This window comes from Mirounga leonina, unplaced genomic scaffold, assembly GCF_011800145.1.
Source record: "Mirounga leonina isolate KUSES-001 unplaced genomic scaffold, KU_Mleo_1.0 Mir_127, whole genome shotgun sequence".
NCBI lineage: Eukaryota > Metazoa > Chordata > Mammalia > Carnivora > Phocidae > Mirounga > Mirounga leonina.
The window spans coordinates 57,588,364-57,615,227 of record NW_023270316.1 but is presented as its reverse complement, the minus strand read 5'-3'; the positions used below and the strand labels follow the sequence as shown (position 1 = coordinate 57,615,227).

Below are 26,864 nucleotides of genomic sequence, written 5' to 3'. Positions count from 1 at the left end.
GCAGGGAGCCCGATGCGGGACTTGATCCCAGGACCCTGGGATCATGACCTGAGCCGAAGGCAGATGCTTAACCATCTGAGCCACCCAGGCGCCCCTGCTTATAATTTTTTTGAGGATTTTTGCATCTATGTTCATTAGGGATATTGGCCCGAAATTTTCTTTCCTTGTGGTATCCTTGTCTGGTTTTGGTATTGGGGTAATTCTGGCCTTGTAAAATGAATTGCAGGTGTTCCACCTCTTTTGTTTTTTGGAAGAGTTTTAAAGGATTGGTATTCTTTTTTTAATTCACCAGTAAGCCATCTGGTTCTGGACCTTCATTTTTTGGGAGGATTTTGATTACTGATTCAGTTTCCTTATTAGTAATCTCATATTTTGTTTCTTCATGATCCAGTCTTGGTAGGTTGTATGTTTCTAGGAATTATTTCTTCTTGGTTGTCCGGTATGTTGTCATGTAATTGATCATAATAGTTTCTTATCCTTTGTATTTCTGAGTTTTCAGTTGTAGTATCTCATCTTTTTGTGTCTGATTTTATGAATCCACTTTTTTTTTTTCTTGGTGAGTCTAGCTGAAGGTTTGTCCATATTGTTCATCTTTTTGAAGAAGCAGCTCTTACTTTCATTGATCTTTTCCATTGTCTATTTAGTCTCTCTTATGTTCTGACCTTTGTTATTTCCTTCCTTCTACTAACTTTGAGCTTTGTCTGTTCTTTCTTAGTTCCTTGAGGTGCAAAGTTAATTTGAGACTTTCCTTGTTTCTTGAGATAGGCTTTTATTACTGTGAATTCTTAGACTGCTTTTGCTGATCCCTTAAATTTTGGTATATTTCCATTTTGTTTGTCTCAATGTATTTTTTTATTTCTGTTTTGATTTTTTCCTTGACCCATTGATAGCATGTTTTTTAATCTCCACATGTTTGTGAATTTTCCAGGTTTCTTCCTTTAATTGATTTCTGGTTTCATACCATTGTGGTTGGAAAAGATGCTTGATGTGATTTCAGTCCTCTTAAATTTATTAAGACTTGTTTTGAGGTTTGCCATGTGATCTATCCTGGAGTATGTTCCATGTGCCCTTGAGAAGAATATGTATTGTTGCTTTTGGATGGAATGTTGTATATATATATTAAGACCATGGTCGAATATGTTGTTAAGGGCTGTGTTTGCTTATTGATTTTCTGCCTGGGTGATCTACTGATTGATATACGTGGGTATTGAAATCCCCTACTATTAATTGTATTGCTGTCTATTTCCCCCTTTATGTCTGTTGATGTTTGCTTTATATATTTAGGTGCTCTTATGTTGGGTGCATAAATATTTATCAATGATACATCCTCTTGTTGGATTGCCCCTTTATCATTATGTAACACCCTACTTTGTCTCTTGTTATAGTCTTTGTTATAAAGTTGATTTTGTCTGATATATGTATAGCTACCCCAGCTTTCTTTTGGTTTCCATTTGCATGCAGTGTCTTTGTTCATCCTTTCAGTTTCAGTCTGTGTCCTTACATCTAAAGAGAGTTTCTTAGAGGCAGCATAGATTAGTCTGTTTTTTTATTTATTCAGCCATTCTGTGTCTTAGTCCTAATGTTTAGGATTCTAGTATAATTAAGGTGGAATTTTTGTCTGGTTGAATAAATATGTGCAAAGGTTGCCAATTAATGAATAATCACCTGGAGGGAGATTTGTAATGGCATAAAATAGGACTTTGCCTTCTTTTTTCTTCTTCCCAGTGTTTTATTAGATGACTATATATGAAGAATGCTTAAGACATTTGTGAATAACTAAAGCTAGGAGGGATAGTGACTGTATTTTAAAGACAACCCTGGAATCCATAAAAGATCTTGTCTGACTAGAGCAAAGGGCCAAATCTAATAAGACTGTAAGCTCTCGGGGCGCTTGGGTGGCTCAGTCGTTAAGCGTCTGCCTTCAGCTCAGGTCATGATCCCAGGGTCCTGGGATCGAGCCCCACATCGGGCTCCCTGCTCCGCGGGAAGCCTGCTTCTCCCTCTCCCACTCCCCCTGCTTGTGTTCCCTCTCTCGCTGTGTCTCTGTCAAAAAAAATAAATAATAAAATCTTAAAAAAAAAAAGACTGTAAGCTCTCTAAGAGCAGAGTAGGTCTCTGTTGCTCATTGGTGTTTCTATGGCTCTAGGGGTAACTGGTATATAGATGTAATTGTTGAATGAATTAATGGAATTGAATAAAATCTTTGTAGCAATCAGTTGTCCTCAGATTTCTCTTGTAATCCCTCTTGTCTTGATGAGACTGTATTCATTAAATTTTTTTGGCTTTTCTTTTGTTGTGAAGGGCTTTTTTAGAAGGAACTTTTGAGGAATCATCTCTGCCCTTAAGGAATTTATATTCCTAAAGAAAGGAAATTGACATTTTGTGGAGGAAGAGACTTCTGTCTTGTAAAATATTTTTGAAAAACTAGAACTTTACTACTCTAATAGGTCAGTTTTTTAAGTTCTCAGTTTACTATGTTAGGAATGTTTGAATTTAGCCCAGCAAAGCACCAGTTTAACTATTGGCCATTTTTACATTATACTTACACTATTGGGTTTACATTTATCCTCTTTGGATATGAATGAATATTTCTAAAGTACTGGAAAAACCAGGTAACGAGAAACAGGTAAAACGACTAGTGTCTGCTCCTTTAAGTTTGGGCGTGAACTCTGTAATTTGCCATTGTCCCAAAGGCTACCTGTTTTCTTTCCAATAAGAAAATTATTGTTCGTTTTAAGGAAATTTCTTACGTTTTCTCTAATCTTCATCTAATATTAGTTGTTTTTACCTGAATGGTGGGGACCGTGGCAGATAGAAAAGGGTCTATCTTGTGTAAACCAGGCACTTCTAAACAGCTTTAGTTGCAGGGCCCAGTATTTCCAGTTCTGAGTTTTTAAAAGAGCAGTGGAAAATCAAGATATGCAAGAATTCTTTCCATCTTTAAATGTTCTTTTATTCAACATTCAGAAAATATATGCTAGGAATGCTCCCAAGAGCTTGAGAACATCAATGAACACAACAAAGATTCTGCCCTTCTGAAGCTTGTATTCGAGCAAAACAATGAATGGTAAACATGAGAAAATTATATGTTTGAAGGTGAGGAATTCTATGGAAAAAAGGCAGGGTAAGGAGGGGAGGATTGGTCCCAGGTGGGCAGGTTGTACTACTAAGTAGAATGATCAGGGTAAGCCTCATGGACAATGAGATATAAGAAGAAAAACTTGAAGGGAATGCAGGCCTTTCTCAAATGGATACAGGTGTCTTCTGGTATCCGAAAGTAGAGCATTCTTGCGAAACCTTTTGTAAGCCGAAATGGTATAAAGTGAAAGCAGTTAGCATTAGTTATAAGGAGAAATTTTCAAGTGTTCCCAGAGCCAGTAAATGACCCTTCCTGGGCGAAAGCACAGATGCTCACAGGCACGGTTCAAAGTTTGGAGGCTGGATGCTGAGAATAGTTCCTGGGTAAGGGGCTTGGCCACTCTTGCTGCTTGGGGTGGGTGCTACCTCTCTAATGGCTCGCCTCAAAATCAACACCGAATGCTGTTTTTTGCAAGAGCGAAAATCACTTTCGGATTTCTTTCAATTCGTGAGAACAAGTAACCGATGTAGGTCTTCTGTAAAAGCGAAGTGGGTGTAATGCAAACTTTGGAAAAGCAGGGGTTTCCTGTACCTGATGAAGAGTATTCCAGGCGGAGGGAGCATTAGAGCCAAATCCTGACGGCAGAAGCATGCCTGGGAACAGCTGGAGTGGAATGAACGATGAGGAGGTCATAGGAGATACAAATAGTAAGGGTACTGGGGAATCGTATAGGTCCTTGTAGGTCATCGTAAGGAGTGTGACTTTTACTTTGAGTAAAATGGGCATTCACTGTAAGGTTTTAAATAGAGGAGTGATGTGCTCACTTTGCTGCTTTGAGAGTAGTCTTTCAGGGACGAGTGTAATCTAGGTGAGAGAGGGTGGTGGCTGGGACCAGGGTTCAAACCAGGTGATGAAGAGTGGTCAAGATTCTGGATGAATTTTAAAGATGAGTATGGGGTGTGAGAAAGATGGTTTTTTTAAAACACTTCCTTGACTGACTCACAGGGCCATCTTCTAACTTCTAAATGTAGGCTCATTTACATCATTAATTTTCTAAACATTCTTTTTAAATAATTGTTTAGGTGTAAACTTTAGGTCATTTCTTCCTGGTTTTATCAGAAACTGCATTTGTTACCTCTTTGATTTTGTTGGGTTATCTGATTAGGTGGAGTCCCCGTATTCTGCATGGTGTGTGCATGGATTGGTAGTTACATACCGGGGACTGCTTTGGGCTTGTAACCAGTAAGAATATTATTATTTTGCCATAATGTAATACAAGTGTTGCACTGCTAGTATAGGCAAAATGCTGTAAGAGGCAAAATGAGGAGATTCTGAAATTCTACTTGTCTGGGGAGACAGAGAATACCCTCTAAGAGGAATAGCCCTGGACCATGAATGATGAGGGGTACCCAGGCTAACCAGCTGGTTTGCTGATTTTCTTCAGCACATTAGAAAGAGGAAGATAGAAGAGAGGTCAGTCTACCTGTTAAAGAAGAAAAATTCAGAATATTTATTTTAAAAATTTCACTTAAAAATTTTTAAAAAGTACTATAAAAAATTAAAAATTTAAGACTTATAACATCCCTGAATAAATATAGCTTAACTCCTGATAATACTCCTCATAACAGTATAGCTCAAGAAAGTGTATCAACACGTCTTTCTGTTAGTGGAACAATGTAAGTTGGTATGAGTACTGGCAGTTTCTCCTGAAGTTATGATGTATTTCTGCTCAGAGTAGCTTTTTTAACTCAAATTTTCACAGGATAGCAATTTTACATGTGAATAGAAAGGTAGGGAAATGTTGGGAAGACATTTGAGTCTCAATTTTTGTACTTTTAATACCTTCCAAAGCACTAGATATTTAGTGTTAAGGAAAAGTAAAATGATTTTCAGTCTACTCCAAGGAATCATGAATGGCTAATTTTTTAAACTTGAGGACCTTTAGATGGTGAATGTTGTAATATTCTAATCGAGAAAAACTATATATGTCGAATACTTCATTTTTTGACATTGTGGGTAAATGGGTCTACTACATATAATAACATCACTTAACATATATGCTTAATAACAGAATAATGTCTTGCATGCTATTCCGTGCTGCTTATCTAACAAGTGTTTTTCTTCTAGGTTCAAAAGACGTTGTGATAAAGGCACAGGTTTTAGCTGGTGGTAGAGGAAAAGGAACATTTGAGAGTGGCCTCAAAGGAGGAGTGAAGATAGTTTTCTCGTAAGTCCTGCTTTTTAAGGAAAAATCATCGTTATTAAAGAAAAAATATATTGTAAAAATGACCCCTTATTATTGAATTGATGAAAATACTGAAATTTAAATACTAAATGAGTGGGGTGCCTGGGTGGCTCTGTCGGTTGAGAGTCTGACTCTCGATTTTGACTCAGGACATGATCTCAGGGTCCTGGGATTGAGCCCCGTGTTGGGCTCCGCACTCAGCATGGAGCCTGTTTGAGTTTCTCTCCCTCTGCCTCTCCCCCCGTTGGTGTGTTCTCTCTCTCAAAATAAATAAATCTTTAAAAAAAATTAAAAAAAATAAATATTAAATGAGATAAAATTTTGGCTGTCATATGCTTTTGTTTTTCCTCAGTTGGAGGAGAAAAAAATTTGAGTTCTTTTTCTTTTTTCAGTCCAGAAGAAGCAAAAGCTGTTTCCTCACAAATGATTGGGAAAAAGTTGTTTACCAAGCAAACAGGAGAAAAGGGCAGAATATGCAATCAAGTATTGGTTTGTGAGCGAAGATATCCCCGGAGAGAATACTACTTTGCAATAACAATGGAAAGGTCATTTCAAGTGAGTAATTGTAGACATGATACCTTTAGGATGACTTTACTACATTCAATTTCAGAGGTTGGTTATTTCCATTTGTATGGGAAGGATTAAAAAGGTATGATCCATTATCTTATTTGTATATGTCATGAGCACAACATTTTTGTGTCATTTAAAAAAACCCAGCATGGTTAATGATACGAAATTTAATACATAATATTGTGCCTAAAAAAAAGCTGTAGGCAAAACCTTGCTGAAATAGAATCCACACGACTTCTAAATTGTTAATTTACTAAAAGCAGCTAAAATCCTTTGGCTTCATCTCTAGATTCCATAGACTGAGAAAATAATTTCTAGCAGAGTAAAATCTTTTAACAAAGAGAGTTCTGAACCCATTAAAAGAATGTATTTCCATGACTTCATCTTGTTCTTTTTCAACCTTTTGGTGTTTTTGTGTTTTTTTGTTTTGTTTTGTTTTGTTTTTGTTTTTGTTTTTATAGTTTGGGGGTTATTTCAGTAGTTAGTTTGGTGTTTGGCAAGTTGAAGGATGACATTCAGTAGCAAACAGTATGATTCTAAGGAGCATAACCCTACCTTTGCTTTCCTCTCTTTATGGGAACCTAAAATGCTAGCATTTAGGAAGTCCTTTCATAGACCTGTTGGCATTGAGAGAGCATTGATAATCATTTTATACTATAATTATCTGGCTTTTTGAGTGCATTGGCTAGATAATGGGCTGAATCTTTGTGGTAGCTTCTTTGTCTTTTGAAGCAACTTGAGTATGTATTTGGAAGCCCTAGAAAGGATTTGATGTAAATTACACAATTAGTAATACAACAGAAATTTTCAGGGTAATGAAAATAGGTTTTTTATATAAGACAGCTTTTTAAAAATAGTTATTTTCTATACTGTGATTTTTTTTTTTCCCCCCTACAGTTAATTATATCTTTAGTAATGTTTGAGTGATATTGTAAAGTGTCTTTTGTAACTTAATTTTTACAGGAAAGTATTTCTTAAGGTATAACACTAGGTGGTAGTAAAAACCCACTCAGGATATATAGGATAAAAGACATTGTTTTATCGTGGATCACCATATCAAAAACTAATGATGTATTGTATGGTGACTAACATAATAAAATAAAATTAAAAGAAAAGACATTGTTTTATTTGTAAGTGATGTCTTTACCATTATAGGTTTCTGTATGTGGTAGAATTTAGTTTTGTAAGTTACTTTAGAAATCTCATGACAATAACCTTATATATATTACACACATTTACAAAAACAATAATTTTACAAATTCACTTATTTTCATTACATTTTCCTTTCCATTGATGTTGTATATCAACATGTTTCATTTTGTTATTATTTTTATACTTTTTGTTTTAGAGTTATAAGTCCTGTAATATTAAACATTCAGAGTACCTCATTTTGATTGGAGTAAATATAGCAAACTGAATATGTGTTATTAAAGATATGACTATAACACACTGAAAATATTTTATTAAAGATATAATGACCACTGAGAGAAGAGTCATGACCAAATGCATTAGAGAAAAGGATCAAATTTGAGTTCATTTTAAGGACTTGAACTTTTAGAGAACTCTCTGAGTCTTGTGTGGGGGAAAAATGTTTTTATTTCACATTGCATAGCTGTAATAATTCAGATTAAAAATTTGGTAGTACCAGTGGGGCACCTGGGTGGCTCAGTCGATTAAGCGTCTAACTTTGACTCAGGTCATGGGATCGAACCCTGTGTTGGGCTCTGTCCTCAGCCAGGAGTCTGCTTTTCCCTCTCCTTCTCCCTCTGCCCCTCTCCCTGCTTGTGCTTGCTCTCTCTCTCTCTCTCTTTCCCTGTCTCCCTCTCTCTCACATAAATAATTAAAAAATTAAAAAAATAAAAATTCAGTAGTACCAATAAAACCATTTGGCCAGCTGTTTGATGCTCTCACATTAGACCAATGTAGAGTTGGTTGGTGTTACCTTTTGGGGGATGGCAAGCATTTTGGGGACTCTCTTTTAAACAAGACAAAAATCATCTATTTAAACTGAAAAGAAAAGAACATTTTTGACTGAAGTAAAGTTCTGTGTATAGAAGTCAGCTGATCATTAAAAATTGTTTTTGTTCCTTGTCTGTTTTTAGTAGTGTATCATAGGCTCTATTGGTCCTCTTTAGTATGTGTTACATCAGGAAGCTTGGGAAAATATTTACCATAGGGTTGGTATGTCAAGAAATCAATTTAAGTACCTACTCTGTTTTGGCACTTTCTCAAAATTAGATTTCTTACCATTTGCCCAGTACCTTCTGATCAGCTGCCTACAATTTTGGGATTTTTTTCTAATTGGTTAGGGAATTAGTACAGAGAGAGGCTGTTCACTTTCTTTTATATATTATTATTTCATATGTATTTTTTTGTCTTTTTTCCTAACTTACCGCTAACTCTTGGAGACCTAATCATTACTTCAGTGAGAATTTAATATTATCTTTTCCCTTTCAATAGTGCTACTTCTTTGTGGATCTTAATTTCTCTTATCAATAGATATTTTAAAAAAGGTAAAACTAAAATAAAATGTTCAGGGGCTCCTGGTGGCTCAGATGGTTAAGTGCCTGCCTTTGGCGCAGGTCATGATCCCAGGGTCCTGGGATCAAGCCCTGCATTGGGCTCCCTGCTCAGCGGGAGTCTGCTTCTCCCTCTCCCTCTGCTGTTCTTGCTCTCAAATAAATAAAATCTTAAATAAAATAAAATAAAATGTTCAAGTATTTTAAAAGTTTGTTGGTTTCTACCTCTTCTGTTGGATAAAATTATATTTTGGGGTTATCAATACATTAATTTACTTATATTCTACCTCAGTAGCATGATATTAATCGAACAGGGCCTTCTTAAATCTGTATCCCCCCTCCTTTAGATCTTTGTAAAAGCTTATAATTATGAACTGCCTTTCTAGAGAGGAAGTGAAGAATACCTTTTCATTTGAAATTTATTCAGGAACTAAAATTTAGACTATAATTTCAAACATTTCTCTTTAGTTTGCTATTTTTCTCTTCTTTAGTCTCAGGAGGCACAATGAATTTTTTCATTAAAAATTTTGTCTGTGCTGGGCGCCTGGGTGGCTTGGTCGTTAAGCGTCTGCCTTCGGCTCAGGTCATGATCCCAGGGTCCTGGGATTGAGCCCCGCATCGGGCTCCCTGCTCGGCAGGAAGCCTACTTCTCCCTCTCCCGCTCCCCCTGCTTGTGTTCCCTCTCTTGCTCTCTCTCTCTGTCAAATAAATAAAATCTTAAAAAAAAAATTTTTGTCTGTATATTATAGTGAGTTCTGATACCATTTATCCAGACTTGGGCCAAACCTCACAGGTTAAGGGTACAGGCCTCCACATGGCTTGTGCTCACTTACCAGCCTCAAGTTTGGGGCTCCCCAGGTAACCTGTATGCTTAATAGCTGGTTACAAATTTGGGGGTTCCTAGTGCCCCATCAGGTTTAATAATTTGCTAGAGTGAATCACAGAACTTAGGAAAATATTATACTTATGATTATAGTTTTACTATAGCCAAAGGACACAAATCAAAACCAGCCAAATGAAGACAGGGCAAGATCTGGGAGAGTTCCAAACATAAAGTTTCCATTGTCCTCAGGTACATGTCACTCTCCTGGAATATTGATACATGACAGTGCACAGAAAGAATACTGCCAACCACAGAAGCTCATCAAGTTTCTTGTCTAGAGTTGTTTTTTCTTTTTTTTAAAATTGTGGTCAAAAATATATAATAAAATTTACTATCTTAACCATTTTTAAGTATACGGTACAATCATGTTAACTTTATGCATATTGTTGTGCAGCAGATCCCTAGAATTTTTTCATCTTGCAAAAATGAAACTATATCCATTGAGCAGTTCCCCTTCTACCACTTTTTTTAGTGCCCGGCAATCCCCATTCTACTTTCTGTTTTTAAGAGTTTGATTTTTTTAGTTACAGTTAAACCTCATGTACGTGGAATCATGCAGTATTTGTCTTTTTTTGTGACTGGTTCATTTTACTTAGCGTTTATTGTCTACAAGATTCATGCTGTAGCATGTGTCAGGATTTCCTTTTTTTATTTTTAATTTTTTTTAAAGATTTTATTTATTTATTTGACAGAGAGAGTGAGAGCAGGAACACAAGCAGGGGGAGTGGGAGAGGGAGAAGCAGGCCTTCTGCCGAGCAGGGAGCCCGATGTGGGGCTCGATCGTGGGACGCTGGGATCATGACCTGAGCCGAAGGCAGATGCTTAACGACTGAGCCACCCAGGTGCCCCCAGGATTTCCTTTTTTTAAAAGGCTAAATATATTCCATTGTATGTATATACAGTTTTTCTTATTTTCTTTATTTTTTGTCTGTTGATGAACATTCAGGTTCCTTCCTCTAGGCTATTTTGAATAATGTTGCAGTTAATGTGGGTATGCAGATAATCTGTTTGAGATACTGTTTTCAGTTCTTTTGGATATACCTAGAAGTGGGATGGCTGGATTGTATGATAATATGGTATTTAATTTTTTGAGCAACCTTACACCGTTTTCCACAGTGGCTCCACTATTTTACATTTCTACCAACAGAGTTCAAGAGTTCCAATTTCTCCACATCCACCAATGCCTTTTTTTTTTTTTTTTTACAGAAATTATCCCTTATGGGTGTGAGGTAATATCTCACTGTGGTTTTGATTTGCATTTCTTTAATAATTAATGATAATGAGTACCCATTCTTATGTGTTGGCTATTTGTTTATTGTTATGGACTGAGGTTTATCTCCCACCCCAATTCATATGTTGAAGCTCTGTCCCCTAATGTGATGATGTTTGGAGGTGAGGCCTTTGGTAATTAGGTTTAGGTGAGGTGATGTTGGTACTGTGAAGTGGGGTGCTGCTATAACAAATACATAAAAACACTGATGTGGCTTTGGAACTCCGTAAAGGATAGAACCTGGAAGAGTTCTGAGGTATGTGGTAGAAAAAGCTGGGATTATCATAAAGGGATTATTAAAGGTGATTCTGGTCAGAAAGAAAAGCGCTCAGAAAGAAAAGAGCTATAGAGAAAACCTCCATTTTCTTAGAAAATATATAAATAACCATGAATAGAATGTTGGTAGAAATATCCATATGGATAGTAAAGACCATTCTTTTGAGGTCTCAGACTGAAACGAAGAATGATGGAAAAAAGGTGATCCTTGTTAAAAAATGGCAAAGAACTTGACTGAATTGTGTTTATGTTCTAGTGTTTTGTGGAGGGTAGAACTTCAGAGGGATGAATGTTTAGCTGAGGAGATTTTAAAGCAAAGCATTGAGGGAACAGCTTGGTTCCTTCTGACTGCTTATTGGTAAAATGTGAGAAAAGAGAAATGAATTGAAGAAGGAATTGTTAATCTAAGCAAAAAGGAATCAGAATTTAAAGATCTGGAAAATTCTCAGTCTGCCTATACTGCAAAAAGTGAGAAAGCTATTTGGGAAAGAATATGAAGGATGTGGCTGACTAACCATTTGATAAGGAGATTAGTATGGATGTGAACCATGAACTGTGAGAAATGAAATGTCTGTTGTTAAACCACCCAGTTTACTGCATTTTGTTTTATACTATCCTAAGCTGATGAAGACCTACATCTTTGGAGAGATGTCTATTCAAGTCCTTTGCCCATTTTTAAATTGGGCAAAGAAAATTATTGCCAAAGAAATATTGCCAAGAAATTATTGCCAAATCCAAGGTCTCCTAGAAGTTTTGCAGTTTCAGCTCTTACATTTAGGTCTTTAATCCATTTTGAGTTAATTTTTGTATATGGTGTAAAGTAAGGGTCCACATTAATTATTTTGCATGTGGATATTCAGTTTTCCCAACACCATTTTTTTTTAAAGATTTTATTTATTTATTTGTCAGAGAGAGAGAGCACAAGCAGGGAGAGAGGCAGGCAGAGGGAGAAGCAGGCTCCCTGCAGAGCAGGGAGCCCGATGCGGGACTCGATCCCAGGACCCTGGGATCATGACCTGAGCCAAAGGCAGGTGCTTAACCGACTGAGCCACCCAGGCGTCCCTTCCTAACACCATTTTTTGAAGACTATCCTTTCCCCATTGTGTAGCCTGGCACATTTGTCAGAGATCATTTGACTATATACGTGGGGATTTATTCCTGGGTTTTCTAGTCTGTTATATTGGTCTATATGTCTATCTTTATGCCAGAACCATACTGTTTTGATTACTGTAGCTTTATAATATGTTTGAAATCAGGAAGTATGATGCTTCTAGCTTTGTTTTGCTTTGTCAAGATTATTTTGGCTATTCATGGTCCTGTGAGAGTCCATATGAATTTTAAGTTTTTTTTCTGTTTTTTCAGAAAATGGATGATGAAAAAAAGATTGTACTGGGAAAATGTGCCAGTAGGGATTGCATTTAATCTGTAGATTGCTGTCAGTAGTATTGGACATTTAAACAGTATTAAGTCTTCCAATCCATGAACACAGGATATCTTTCTGTTTATTTGTGTCCTGTTCAGTTTCATCTAGCACTGTTTTATCATTTTCTGTGTACAAGTCTTTTATCTTTCTGGTTAAGTTTATCCTAAGTTTATTTTATTCTTTTTGATGCTGTTGTAAATGGGATCATTTTTTTAATTTCCTTTTCAGATTGTTCACTGTTAGTATATAGAAATGCAGGACATATTTGTGTGTTGATTTTTGTATACTATAACTTTGCTGAAATCATTTAGTAGTTCTTAAAGTTTTTTGTGGGTTCTTTAGGGTATCTATATACATGATCATGTTATCTGTGAACAGAGGTAATTTTACTTCTTCCTTCCCTATTTGTATGCCTTTTATTTCTTTTACTTGCCTGATTGCCCTGGCTAGGACTTCCAAATGCTATGTTGAAGAAAGTGGCAAGAGTGGGCATCTTTGCCTTTTCTCCTGATCATAGAAGGCAGCTTTCAGTTGTTTGCCATTGAGTATGTTGGTTGTGCGTTTTTTATATACGGCTTTATTATGTTGAGGTAATTCTTTCTATTCCTAGTTTGTTGAGTGTTTTTTTTTTTTTTTTTTAATTTTTTATTTATTTATTTGACACCGAGAGAGATAGTGAGAGAGAGAGAGCACAAGCAGGGTGAGCAGCAGGCAGAGGGAGAGGGAGAAGCAGGCTCTCCGCTGAGCAGGGAGCCCGATGGTGGGGCTCGATCCCAGGACCCTGGGACCATGACCTGAGCCGAAGGCAGACTCTTAATGACTGAGCCACCCAGGCGCCCCTTGTTGAGTGTTTTTATAAAAAGATACTGAATTTTTTTCAAATGCTTTTTCTGCATCAAAAACTTGATTCTGTTAATATGGTGAATTACTTTGATTTGTGTATGTTGAACCATCCTTGCATTCCAGGCATAAATCCCATTTATTCATGATTTTTAATCTTTTAGTGTGTTACTGAAATTGGTTGCTAGTGTTTTGTTGAGAGTTTTTGCATCAGTATTCATCAGAGATAGTGGTTAGTAGTTTTCTTGTAGTATGTTTGTCTGATTTTGGTATTAATGCTGGTCTCACTGAGTTTGGAAGTGTTCCCCTCTCCTCAGTTTTTTGGAAAAGTTTGAGAATTATTGTTAGTTCTTTAAATATTTGGTGGAATTCTTCAGTGATGCCCTTTGGTCCAGGGCTTTTCTTTATTGGGAGGTTTTTAATTACTGATTTAATCTCCTTACTTGTAATATGTTTATTCTATTCAGATTTTTTTTTCCCCTTTAGGACTCATTTTTGGTTGATTTGTTTCTAGGTATTTTTCCATTTCTTTTAGGTTATCCAATTTGTTGGCATGTAATTGTTCATAGTAGACTCGAATGATCCTTTTTATTTCTGTGGCATCCATTTGTAATATCTTCTCTTTCATTTCTAATATTTGTTGTTTGAGTTTTTTCTTTCTTTCTTAGTCTACCTAAGGGTTTGTAAATTTTGTTGATCTTTTCAACAAACCAGCTCTTAGTACTGCATGGAGCACTGGATGTTATACGAAAACAATGAATCGTGGATCACTACATCAAAAACTAGTGATGTATGGTGACTAACATAATAAAATTAAATTAAAAAAACCCAACTCTTAGTTTTATTAATTTTTTCTATTTTCTATTTTATTTCTGCTCTAATCTTAATTATTTCCTTCTTTCTGCTAACTTTGGGTTTAGGTCTTTTTTCTAGTTCCTTGAGTTGTTAAAAAAAAAAAAAGTCCCTGAGCTGGGTGCTTTTTCCCAACTTTTGGGAGCTGTGTTGACTTCTTTCTGCAGTATTACAAGTTCTGTAGTGCAGTATTACAAGTTCTACAGCATCCCAAGATGCTGAGCTCTCTTGTGTTCTCAGTTGTGTCATGTCTTCCCTGCACCACCAATTAGAGTATGCTTTTCCTAGTCAGTCCTCCAAGTCAGGTGAGACAGAAACCAGTTGCTTTGTAGCCCCCTGAAAAGTAGGAATGTTAGAGATGCATTCTACTTCCCCCTTTCCCTCCCAAGGAAGAAACAGGGCATTGGGCTATTTCTCTTGATCTTTAGCTGTGTCAGCCTAGGGGAGGGGCTGCCTTGGATGAAATGAAATGGCTTTTCTTACCTGTTTCATTGCATTTGAACTTAAGGTACTACAATTTCCTAACTGGTTTCTGGCATTCTCATAAAGAGATTTATTCTCATAGAAGGAAGTAAAAATTCAGATCATATATTGTTAAGTTAGTGTTTCTGTGGGAGGATGAGGTTTAGGGCTTCCTATTCTACCATCTTGCTGATGCTGATGTCCATAGTTTTGGGGGGTGCTTTATTAAGTAGGCATGACTGATTAAATCATTGGCCACTTGGTTGAGCTTAATCTCCAAGCCCCCTTTCCTCCCAGAAGGGTGGGCAGATATCATGTGGCTCAAAACTCCAAACCTCTAATCACAGTGTTTGTCTTTCTATCCTGGCCTGTGGCCTACCTGAGTCATCTCCTTTGTAATACTAGGGGTGCACCATGAGTCACTTCATTAGCATAAACTGTCAGATGTAGTGGAAGGTTTAAAGGTTGTCCAGACACTGGGAACAAAGGCCAGCCAAATTCTTTATTACATATGCATATTGCAATCTAATCACATAATATAAAATTTAAGGGGTATGAAGATGTACAAGGAAGTATAAATCTCCCACCCACCTGTTTCTCAGCCACCCAGTTTTTCTCCATGGAGGCTGGTACTATTTTTTAAGTTGTTTTTTCACTTAAGTAACAGTTAATTCTCTTAAAAAAAGTAATAGGTTATTTCTTTTCCTCTTGGCTATTGCCTTACTTTGAGGATTTGAAGGACTGTTTTGTTCTCCAGGCAGTAATGAATATAATACTATTCCTTTACATTATGTCTTAAAATGAGTTTGTTACTGAAACACTAGTTGCTGGGATAGAAAAGTGAAAATAGTCTTTTGTTTTTGTTTTTGCTTTTTTCCCATGAAAGTCACCCCTCTCCCCGATTAAGAATACTATGTTCACGGGGCGCCTGGGTGGCTCAGTCGTTAAGTGTCTGCCTTCGGCTCAGGTCATGATCTCAGGGTCCTGGGATCGAGCCCCGCATTGGGCTCCCTGCTCCGCGGGAAGCCTGCTTCTCCCTTTCCCACTCCCCCTGCTTGTGTTCCCTCTCTCACTGCCTCTCTCTTTCAAATAAATAAATAAAATCTTTAAAAAAAAAAAAAAAGAATACTATGTTCACTGTAAAAAAAATTGGGGGGGGGTGGAATAGTGACACAAAATAATAAAAGTCTTATCATGTAATGTTTTCCCATCTTTTTTTTTTAGTTTGTGTGATTAGTGAATGGGTACACTTTTAAACATACTTCATGTTAAAAAACCCCACGCAATTGAGAATAGAATCTAGAGTTTTATATCATTTTTTTCCCACATAACACTACTGAGATAGTTTTCTATATCATTAAATAGTCTTCAGTAATATGGTTTTACCACTTCCTTGTTTTTGCATGTAAAGCGTATTTCCAGTTTTGTGCGTAAATTAACAAATCTATTAGATTATTTTGCTCTAAGGTTTTTTTCTTGATTGATTTTAGATGACTTAAAAGTTAATTATTTACTATTTACATCTTATCTTCTTATATTGTTCATGATAATAGCCAGAACTATTGTTTCAAGGTAGGTAACTTTCTTTTTTACTAACTTGCAGTAGGGCTAGAGCTTATAAAATCTTCAACTTTAATTCATTAGACTTTCCTTTTTAAATATCAGTATCTTTTTTTTTTTTTTAAGATTTTATTTATTTATTTGAGAGAGAGAGAATGAGAGACAGAGAGCATGAGAGGAAGGAGGGTCAGAGGGAGAAGCAGACTCCCTGCCGAGCAGGGAGCCGGATGCGGGACTCGATCCCGGGACTCCAGGATCATGACCTGAGCCGAAGGCAGTCACTTAACCAACTGAGCCACCCAGGCGCCCCTAAAGATCAGTATCTTTTTTAATGATTTTTAAAAATGTTCTTTAAATAATACTTTAATTGCCCTTCAGTTCTTAAGAAAAGTGCACAGGTTATATTTTATATATATATGTTATATATATATATATTATATATATTATATATATTTTATATATGAATGTTTTTCCTTCGCAGGTGAACTATTGTCTTCCTCTACTTTTTTTTACTTCTTTTCCATTATTTCAAATGAATGCTTATAAAGGGGCACTGTGCAGGAGGTATAAGGAGAAATTCTCCAGGAAATTTAAAAATAGGAGTGGGGATTGATAGATGCCTAAGTCTGATAGTGTGCATAAATAGGTTTTAACATTTTATTGAAGGGTCCAAAATAAAATCTGGATGTTTTGTCTGTTTCCCCTCTTGCTAGGGTCCTGTATTAATAGGAAGTTCTCAAGGTGGTGTCAACATTGAAGATGTTGCTGCTGAGACTCCTGAGGCCATAGTTAAAGAACCTATTGATATTGTAGAAGGCATCAAGAAGGAACAAGCTGTCCGGGTATGTTGTATTCTGAAAAATTTCTGTCTAGCTTTATTGGATAATTGTAATACTTAATTAAAAAATGAGAATTAGTGAAGTGATTGACGAAACTTAAAAAAAATTTTGAGTGTCAAGGCATGTTAATATCTTGTTTGAAATTGAAACTTTTAGAAGTATCTACATTATTTCCTTTCTTTCCATAAATATTTCATTACTTGTCTTTAAAAGGTAAGGATTCTTTTAAAATAGGCACTCTATCATTGTTATACCTAGTAAAATTAATAATAATTCCTTAATATCATTACTTACTTACCTAGTCATTCCCATTCCCTTGTCTCAAGTTTTTCTTTTTTTTTCTTTTAAATTTGTTTGAGTTGGGATCCATATAAGGTCTTGTATTGCTTTTGGTTATTGTCTCATAGGTCTTTTTCTAATTTAGAGGTTTTCTTTCCCTCACTCTCTTCATCTTCTTTCATTTGTTGTAGACACTGGGGTGATTATACTTTATTGTTTATCATAGTCTGGATTTTACATCCCCATGGTGGCATTTAATATGTTTCAGCCTCCCCTTTATTTCCTGTAAAATTGTATGGAAAGGTAGGGACACTGTCTTATATATCCCTGTGATAGATCAGTGATTTTATTTTTTGAGGGGTTTATGGGTGCTTTTGAGAACCTGATGAAAGCGATGGACTTTTAGTGTCTGCACATACAGAGTAAGTTTTGCCCACAATTTAACTAGTATTCTGTATAGTCCTTTTTGTGTGCTTCTCCCCCCCCACCCCATTATCCACCCTTCCCACCCCCTGCCAAAAAAAAAAAAAGCCCAACCATGAAGTTTAATACCATGGCCTGTGAGAGTTGCTTGGTAAGGTTGGTAATACTGCTGTTGAATTAAATTGTTTAGTTTGGGTATGAAAAATAAGTGACCCATCTTAAAAGAAAAGTTTGAATATTAAAGTTTGAATGAAATTACCATCTATTAGTGGGAAATTATGTCAAAATAAGCTTATGATATTGAAGTACAATAGAACAGGAATTTTTGACTGGCACAAAGGTTTAAAGGAGATAGAGAAATTACTCTGATAATGTCAGTTAGGCAAAAGAATGGTATAAATCTTTAAATGGGACAGAGGTTCGATTCATTAGGTAGTTATGTAAGAGTGATGACTGGAGGGGTGCCTGGGTGGCTCAGATGGTTAAGCGTCTGTCTTCGGCTCAGGTCATGATCCCAGAGTCCTGGGATCGAGTCCCGCATCTGGTTCCCTGCTCCTTGGGAGCCTGCTTCTCCCTCTGCCTCTCTTTCTCTGTCTCTCATGAATAAATAAATAAAATCTTAAAAAAAAAAAAAAGTGATGACTGGACGGTTAAATTTAGATGAGAAAGAATACTTGATTTACAAGACTACTTGAAGGCATAATCTACTAAGATTATAGCTTTTTGAGTGATGAACAGAAATAGTACCTAGCATAGCATTTGGTAAATTACTGTCATTCTGGGTTGATCAGAATTCTGTCGTAATTCTCAAATGTTTAGATCTAAAATGGTGGATTATGACCTGGTGAAAATCTTTCTTAATGAAATAAAATTTCATTATTTCTCATTTATTTCTTCTTCTTATTTATTTGAAATAAATTTTTTTTTTTTTTTTTTTTTAAGATTTTATTTATTTATCTGTCAGAGAGAGAGAGAGCATACAAGCAGGGGGAGCGGCAGGCAGAGGGAGAAGCAGGCTCCCTGCTAAGCCAGGAGCCCAATGCAGGACTCGATCCCAGGGTCCTGGGATCATGACCTGAGCCGAAGGCAGATGCTTAACGGACTGAGCCACCCAGGTGCCCCTGAAATAACTTTTAATTGAAAATCACATTTCTTAGCTTGATTATCTACTTTATTGGCATTTGATTTTTTACAAAAACCATATTCACCCTTAAAGAATTTAAGATTTTCTGTAAAAATGTATTGCAGCCGTAGACAGCAGTTGGAAAAGAGGTGAATGTCCTCCATCGTGTTTTTGAGCAGTGGCAGCAGTTAGAATAAGCATATAGACATGTAGCTTCTGTACCAGTGGTTCAGAATTGCTTATGGAACTTCAAAAATTGTGGATGGCTTGGCCCACTGTAGAACTTGTGAACTGGAACTGCTGGGTTGGGACCTTGGGATATGTATTTAAAAAAAAAAAAAATAAATAAAAAATAAAAAGCTCTTCGGTATATCTAGTTAGGAATTTCTGCTCAAGCCTGTAAACTCTTCTATTAGATTGGAAGCTTAAGTACCTATATCTTTTGGGCTTCACTTACATTAGGTACTCCGTAGATTTTTGAATGAATGCAGTTATACTGGTTTGACTGAATGTGTCCTTTGCTTGGTAGACATTCTTCATAAATTACCTAAAAGGTAAAATCAGGTGATTTAATATTTCTGCTATCATTTGGACCATTGGGATTGTCAGTCTGCCTTTTATATGTCATTTTAATAAAATATAAGCCTCTTCTTCCAGTTTAGGTTTGCCATAAGGCTTAGAGGCAGTATGGAGGCTATGGAATAAACACTGGAACTGGAATCTAGGCAAATGGCAAGTCACTTGACCTCTCTGAATTTCTTTCTCATTTATAAAATGGGCATACTACTTGCCTTGTGAGAATTTTGAATAAAAGTTTTGTTTAACCATTTAGTAATAGTAGCTGCTATTTCAGTCATTCATGTTTGACTACAAATGATTCATGCTTATCATTTTAATGATAAATAATAAGGTTTTTTATTTACAAGAATTTAATGTTGATTGGATAGATGCAACATACCTATACTATAATAAAGAGACAAATGAATTTCAGCTTGCACAGAAGATGGGATTTCCACCTAATATTGTGGATTCTGCGGCAGAAAATATGGTCAAGCTTTACAACCTTTTCCTGAAATATGATGCAACTATGGTAGAAATAAATCCAATGGTAGAGGATTCAGATGGAACTGGTAAGGTATCTTTTTTTATCAAACATTAATGATGTATTTACCAATCATGTTTCACTAAGGAAGTTGAACTCATAAAGGAGTGAACTCACTCCTATGTAGAAACTTATTTTATAGTAAATAAAATGAATGTGAACAAATATTAAAGATACCTATTAAAATAAACACTTTATATATTTTTGTACACATGGGGGGGTTAATGCTGCACGGTACAATATGGGGGTTACTAGCCACATGTGGCAATTAAAATTAATTAAAATGATATATGATTAAAATATTCCTCAGTCAAACTAGTCACATTTCAGCTGCTCAGTAGCCACGTGTGGCTATCACATTAGACAGCACACATATAGAATATTGCTATCATTGCAGAAAGTCCTTTTGGGCAGTGCTGAGTAGAGTATCCAGTGTGGTAGTGAGTAATGGCTGTAGTTATGGGAAGTAGCCATTTTAGTCTCCCACAAGTTTCAGACTTTAGAATCATCATGGATCTTTATTATTACAAAGGGTAGACTTTGTTACTTGAGTCCTTTTAATATTTTTATCCACTGGGGAAATAAGATTAGCTTGTCACTTTGACACCTTTTCTTTTGTAAGTGTTTAAAGATTCTGAATTACCACACTTTCCATGTATAGTTATTTTAAAAATATAAGTTGCGTTATTGTAGCGTAAGTTTTTCTTGATTATTTTTTATTTAAATTCAGTCAGCCAACATACAGTACATCATTAGTTTCAGATGTAGTGTTCAGTAATTCATCAGTTGCATATACCACCCAGTGCTCATCACATCATGTGCCCTTCTTAATGCCCATCACCCAGTTACCCCTTCTCCCTTTTCTTGATCATATATTAATCACTTTTATTACTGTAATTTATTGGATTTTGTTTCAAGTCACTTTGGACATTGTAACCTCTTAAGCATTTGTAGATCCTCTTTCACTTTTATACTTCTAATTAGTTATATTCTTTATTATACAAATTGATTTTTGGTTGGTCATTTATATGGTTGTATAAAGAATGAGTAAATTCTCTTTTGATCATACAGGTAGTTTATAAAACTAAAAAAAAATTTTTAGAAAGGGTAAAGGCACATTTTAAAAATGAGATGTTCAGTGAAGGAGAATTATTTGTATAAAACAGGTATTTCTTTTTTTTCCTTATGTAATAATAACATTGAAAGCAAGATTCCTGAATTATTTTCAGCTGTGGAATTCTGCAGCCATATTCTCTTGCTAAGAGAATGTCTTTGTTCTCTTAAAAACCATTTTTTCCCTTTGTATTTAGTTTCTCTTCTTTGTATGCATTTCTATATATTTTGAAGGAGTTATTTTTCTTTGCTGATTAAGAGCATTGTATGTTTATTTTAGAAAATTTGCACCAAGGAATATCGATAGGTTGGAAAAACTCATATAACCTCATTACCTAACACCATTTTAATTTTTTAGTAGTTCATTTCAATCTCTAATTGGGAACATATTGTCTATTCAGTTTGTATCTTTCCTTTTTTTTTTTTTTTTTTTAAAGATTTTATTCATTTATTCATGAGAGACAGAGAGAGAGAGGCAGAGGGAGAAGCAGGCTCCCAAGGAGCAGGGAGCCTGATGTGGGACTCGATCCCAGGACCCTGAGATCATGACCTGAGCCGAAGGCAGACGCTTAACCATCTGAGCCACCCAGGCGCCCCTGTATCTTTCCTTTTTTAAACTTAAAACTATATAATAGAATATTTTGATGTTAAGTATTTTTCAGATTTTAAATGCTTATATATTATTTGTATATAAATATTTGCAGTCTTGATTCGTATAGATTCTTAGAATTTTGGGGTCAAAGAGGAGTAATATTTTCACATATGTTTGATTATTGGGTCAGGATAATAACATTTTGAGATGTATTTTGCCAGATTGTTGTCTGGAAAAGTTGTTCTAACATACACAGTGTCCATTTCATTGCCTACTTGTGCCAGAAGTGAGTTTTTATATTGGGTTTAAACTCTGTCAAACTGATAATCAGGAAATGGTATCTTAATTTATTTTTCAATTCTTTGATTACTTGTGATGTTGAGAATTTTTCATGTTTATTGGGCATATGTTTTCCTCAGTAGACTGCAAATTTTCTCTTGATGTCTTTTGGTAACTGTGTTAGTTTCCTGTGGCTTCTATAACAAATTACTACAAATTAGGTAGCTTAAAACAACAGGTACTTAATGTCTCAGAGTTTTAAAAGCCAGAAGTCCAAAATCAGTGTTACACGAATTCAAGGTGCTCTAGAGGCTCTAGGGAAGCCTCCATTCCTTGCCTTTTGTAACTTCTTACGGCATTCTGTGATTTGTGGCCGCCTTATTCTAGTTTCTGCCTCTCTCTTATAATGATACTTGTGATGTAATTTAGGGCCCTTCAAGATAAGCCAGGATAATCTTCTTCTAAGATCCTTATTTTATTTTATTTTATTATTATTTTTTTAAGATTTTATTTATTTATTAGAGAGAGAGAATGAGAGACACAGAGCATGAGAGGGAGGAGGGTCAGAGGGAGAAGCAGACTCCCCGCCCAGCAGGGAGCCTGATGCGGGACTTGATCCCGGGACTCCAGGATCATGACCTGAGCCGAAGGCAGTCGCTTAACCAACTGAGCCACCCAGACGCCCCTAAGATCCTTATTTTAATCACATCTGTAAAAATTTTAACATACAAGGTAACATTCACAGGTTCTTATGTATTAGGACCTGTTTATCTTTGGGTGGCCATTATTCAGCCTATTACAGTACTCAAAGGAAACTTTTTTTTATCACTTCAGGTATTTTCTCCTGCCCCATTCTCCTTCCTTTATCCTTCCAGTATCACGTTAGGTAACTTCTTGCTGTCTGACAGGTCACTTTTTTTTTCAGATTGGGTAACTTCTGTTTATCTGTCTTCAGGTTCAGGTTCATTGACCCATCTCCAATTAATACATTGTTAAGCACAGCCAGTGAATTTTTCATTTTAGGTATTGTACTTTTTAGTTCTAGATTTTCCATTTGGCTCCTTATGATAGTTTTATTTTCTACTGAGGTACCTATCTGGTCTTTTATTATGGCCATATTTTCATTTAAATCCTTAAACATATTTAAAAGAGCTTTTGGAGTCCTCTGATTCCAAATCTGGGTTGTGTTGGGTTTGGGTCTTCTTGACTGCTTTTTCTCTTTATCGGTGGTCATATTTTCCTGTTTTTCCTTCACTGATCTAGTTGTATACTGGATATTTTGGGAGATACAGTATAGAGACATAATTCTTTTATCTTCCTCTGAAAGAGTGTTGATTTTTTGTTGTTATTAGTAGTTAACTTAGCTGGACTTCAAATTTTGTCTCTTGTGTTGGGTAGCCTTCAGGGATAGCAAGGAGAATGTTGTAGTTAATTGGAATGAAGAAGGGATAAAGCACTGAAAGATGAAGTTGGGAGACGTAACCTTCATATTAGCCATTTTGGTAGAGTGCTGGAGGTAAAACCTGATTAGAGTGGATTTAAGGGAGGATGGTGGGAGGAAAAATTTGTGCAATGAGTTTAGGCAAAGTGGTTGGCAGATGTAAATATTTTAGGTTTTGTGGCCCACATATGGTCTTAGTTCCTGCTGCTTTTCTTCATATCCTTTTTCTTCTCCTTCTTCCTTTTCTCTTCTTTCTTCACAACCCATTCAAAATATATAAAAATGTGAAACCTGTTCTTAGCTCACAGGTAATGCAAAATAGGCATAGGCTGAATCTGACCCCTGAGCCATAGTGGTTTTTCGCTGACGCTTGATTTAAACAGACAACTCTTTAAAGAATTTTTGTTGTATTTGAAGAGAAGAGTAAGGGGGAAGAGGTGGCAAAATATTTTTTTTCTGCTTTTTTATGGTGGGAGAAATAACAGCATTTTTGCACATCATTGGGATTTAGCCAGTGGCAAAAGGGGGGGCAGTTTATAATGCAGGAATGATAGAATTGTTGGAACAATGTCCTTAAGTAGGTAAGAGGCAGTGGGGTCCAGGGTGCGTGTGAAGGGGGATAGCTCGGTGCTTGGCTGGTTAGTTTTTGGTAATTTTAAAACAAATTTTGAGTGTTTTTGAAGTGGTTTTTTTTTCCCTCTTTTATCTGTTATCATTTGCCTAGGATGAATGTAGAACAAGTAACTTTGGTGAGCAGTTTTAATTCCCAAATATTCTTTTTTAATAAACAATTTGAATACATTGTGAACATAAATTGAAATACTTTCAATAAGTAACAAAACCTTTTTCCTAAACTGAGAACATTTGATTATTGGATGGTTTATTATGTTTGTTTTGAAATTAAGATCACTTTCTTTTTTTTCCTTCAAAGTGCTGTGCATGGATGCAAAGATCAATTTTGATTCTAATTCAGCCTATCGCCAGAAGAAAATCTTTGACTTACAGGACTGGACCCAGGAGGATGAACGGGAGAAAGGTGCAGCTAAGGCAAATCTCAACTACATTGGCCTTGATGGAAATATAGGCTGTCTAGGTACCATGTATTGTTATGTTAAAGTTGGACTGGCTGAACTTAATTTATTTTCTTTGTGTTTGTTGTTTATACAAGTCATTTTCCCTCTTGACAGTAAATGGTGCTGGTTTGGCTATGGCCACAATGGATATAATAAAACTTCATGGAGGCACTCCAGCGAACTTTCTTGATGTTGGTGGTGGTGCCACAGTCCATCAAGTAACAGAAGCATTTAAGCTTATCACTTCAGATAAAAAGGTAAGGGCAGGGCTTATGTTTTAGAATTTGAATGACGAGAAGTAACTTGATTAATTAGTAGATCTGGTCATTACAGTAGTAGAGCATTAAATTTCAGAAGACCTAACTAGTTTAGAAAAAGTTACTGAAATCGATGCAATAAAAGTTAACTAGAAAAAAAGGTAAAATTTCCCACTGTAATTTAGAAAACAAGATGAAGATATATTAGATGGTATTAGGTAATACTATAAATGGTAGTGATCTGGTATGGGAGCCATTCCTGTGGAAAACTGCTGGAGATGGTAGTTGACCACAAAAGCCCAGAGATCTGGAAAATCTATAAAGCTACAAAGAAGAAAATTAAAATTACCTTTAATGCTGTCTAGAGATAATTTTTGTTACTATTGACTTGATCATTTTTTTGACTTCTTAATGCTTGTATATTACACACACACACACACACACACACTCTCTCACATTCCCTGTCTTTCTCTCTTTCTGTTTACATATATATCTTTATAGAAACAACTTTATTAAGATATAATTCACATGCCATCTAGTTCACCCATTCATAAATATATATCTTTCAAAACACATAGTTTGAGTTTTCTGGCTAGCATATCTTGAACCACTTTTTGCATTCACTAAGGTGTTCTTCTAAAACACTCATTTTAATGTTTGCATAAATCTTTCATATGTAGATAGGCCATAAGTTAGAACTATGATTTTATAAGTGATTATCAGAATACAAGGGATGTGAAGCATCATGATCCAAAAGATGCACAATATTATCAATCATTTTTTAAAAATATTTTATTTATTTATTTGACAGACACAGAGAGAGGGAACACAAGCAGGGGGAGTGGGAGAGGGAGAAGCAGGCTTCCCGACGAGCAGGGAGCCCGATGCGGGCTCGATCCCAGGACCCTGGGATCATGACCTGAGCCAAAGGCAGACGCTTAATGACTGAGCCACCCAGGCACCCCAATTATCAATCATTTTTTAAAGAAGTATATCTACTATGTGGCCATTGCGAGTTTTGTAAGACTTACGGAAAAATAAGATAGTGGCTTCTGTGGAACTAGTTTTACTGAATTCAGAACTGAGAATTCCTCATTGGTAAGGAGCATTTCTTACTCACTGTTGCCTCTTCCTGTGGCTGGCATAGTGCTCAGTGCATACAGAGGTCATTAATAAGTATTTATTATTGATGCTGCTGACAATGTACCTTTTTACTTATGATGTTAGACTCTAGAATTTTTAAAAAATCTGTTTTACCACTTTTTGAGCCTCTAGAATTATTTGCCATGTTTTGTTTTACAAAAAGCATTGAACTGAAATGAGAAATAAAAGTGCTTTATTTTCCTAGTTTAATAACTATTCAGAAAATAAACAAATCTTACTGGAACTATATTTCTATAGCTTTTTTTGGCATAAGCTCTAAAAGCAGAGTATTAGCTAATTATTTAACTGTTGAGTACTTACTAAGGTGAACTAGAATTCTAATTATTTTTCTAAGTATGGCTTTTAGGGTCTAGGTACAAGAATGGAGAAAAGCATATGAAGAATTTCCATGTTGTGGACTGACAGGAAGGGCATTGGAGTTGGAAACAGGCCAGGAACCCTTGGAGACAACATGGATAGCATTGAAGTAGCTGTATACTTATTATGTCTCTTTGTGTTGGACACTGTACTTGGATTTGGGAATACATGGTTACTTTGCTCAAGGCATTTATAGTCTGACTGGGATGGTAAACTAAATGTAGTATTGTGGAAGAACAGAAGTCAGAGCTGGTAACAAGTAGGAGAATCAGGGAGGCCTTCACTGAATGAACGATTTCTTGAGAAATTGAGTGAGTTAGGCAAGAGGAAGAAAATATACAAAGATATGTAGATTCCAGGGACGCCTGGGTGGCTCAGTTGGTTAAGCGTCTGCCTTCAGTTCAGGTCATGATCCCAGGGTCCTGGCATCGAGTGCTGCATCGGGCTCCCTGCTCAGCGGGGAGCCTGCTTGTCCCTCTGCCTGCCGCTCCCTCTTCTTGTGCACTCTCTCTTTTTCTATCTCTGATAAATAAATAAAATTTTAAAAAAAGATACATAGAGTCCAAAAAAGACCACTGTGTTTATGGAATGGTAAGATGCTTATGTGTAAGAATACAGCATTATTGGAATGAATGATTAATGTTGGCAAATTGAGACCACATTGTAAAGATCTCTATCTGTAGTTAGGGAGTTTGGATTTTAACTTCCTTACCCTAGTCCATACAAAGGGATATATATATATAAATATATCCCTTACCTTTTTGTTTATTGTTTATTTATTATTTAACTTATTTTTTTTTAAAGATTTTATTTATTTATTTGACAGAAAGAGACAGCGAGAGA

At 35.9% G+C, this 26,864-nt stretch overlaps 1 protein-coding gene across 3 annotated transcripts in view; it reads left to right on the top strand.

The window, feature by feature from the left end:
- Positions 1-26,864, top strand: part of SUCLA2 (succinate-CoA ligase ADP-forming subunit beta) — a 45,509-nt gene that overhangs the window by 11,761 nt on the left and 6,884 nt on the right. For all 3 annotated transcript variants that reach the window (XM_035003385.1, XM_035003386.1, XM_035003384.1), the window contains exons 3-8: positions 5,207-5,306; positions 5,717-5,879; positions 16,693-16,821; positions 19,635-19,773; positions 24,102-24,263; positions 24,358-24,500. In XM_035003385.1, coding sequence (XP_034859276.1) covers positions 5,207-5,306; positions 5,717-5,879; positions 16,693-16,821; positions 19,635-19,773; positions 24,102-24,263; positions 24,358-24,500 — 836 coding nt within the window. The remainder of the gene's footprint in view (positions 1-5,206; positions 5,307-5,716; positions 5,880-16,692; positions 16,822-19,634; positions 19,774-24,101; positions 24,264-24,357; positions 24,501-26,864) is intronic.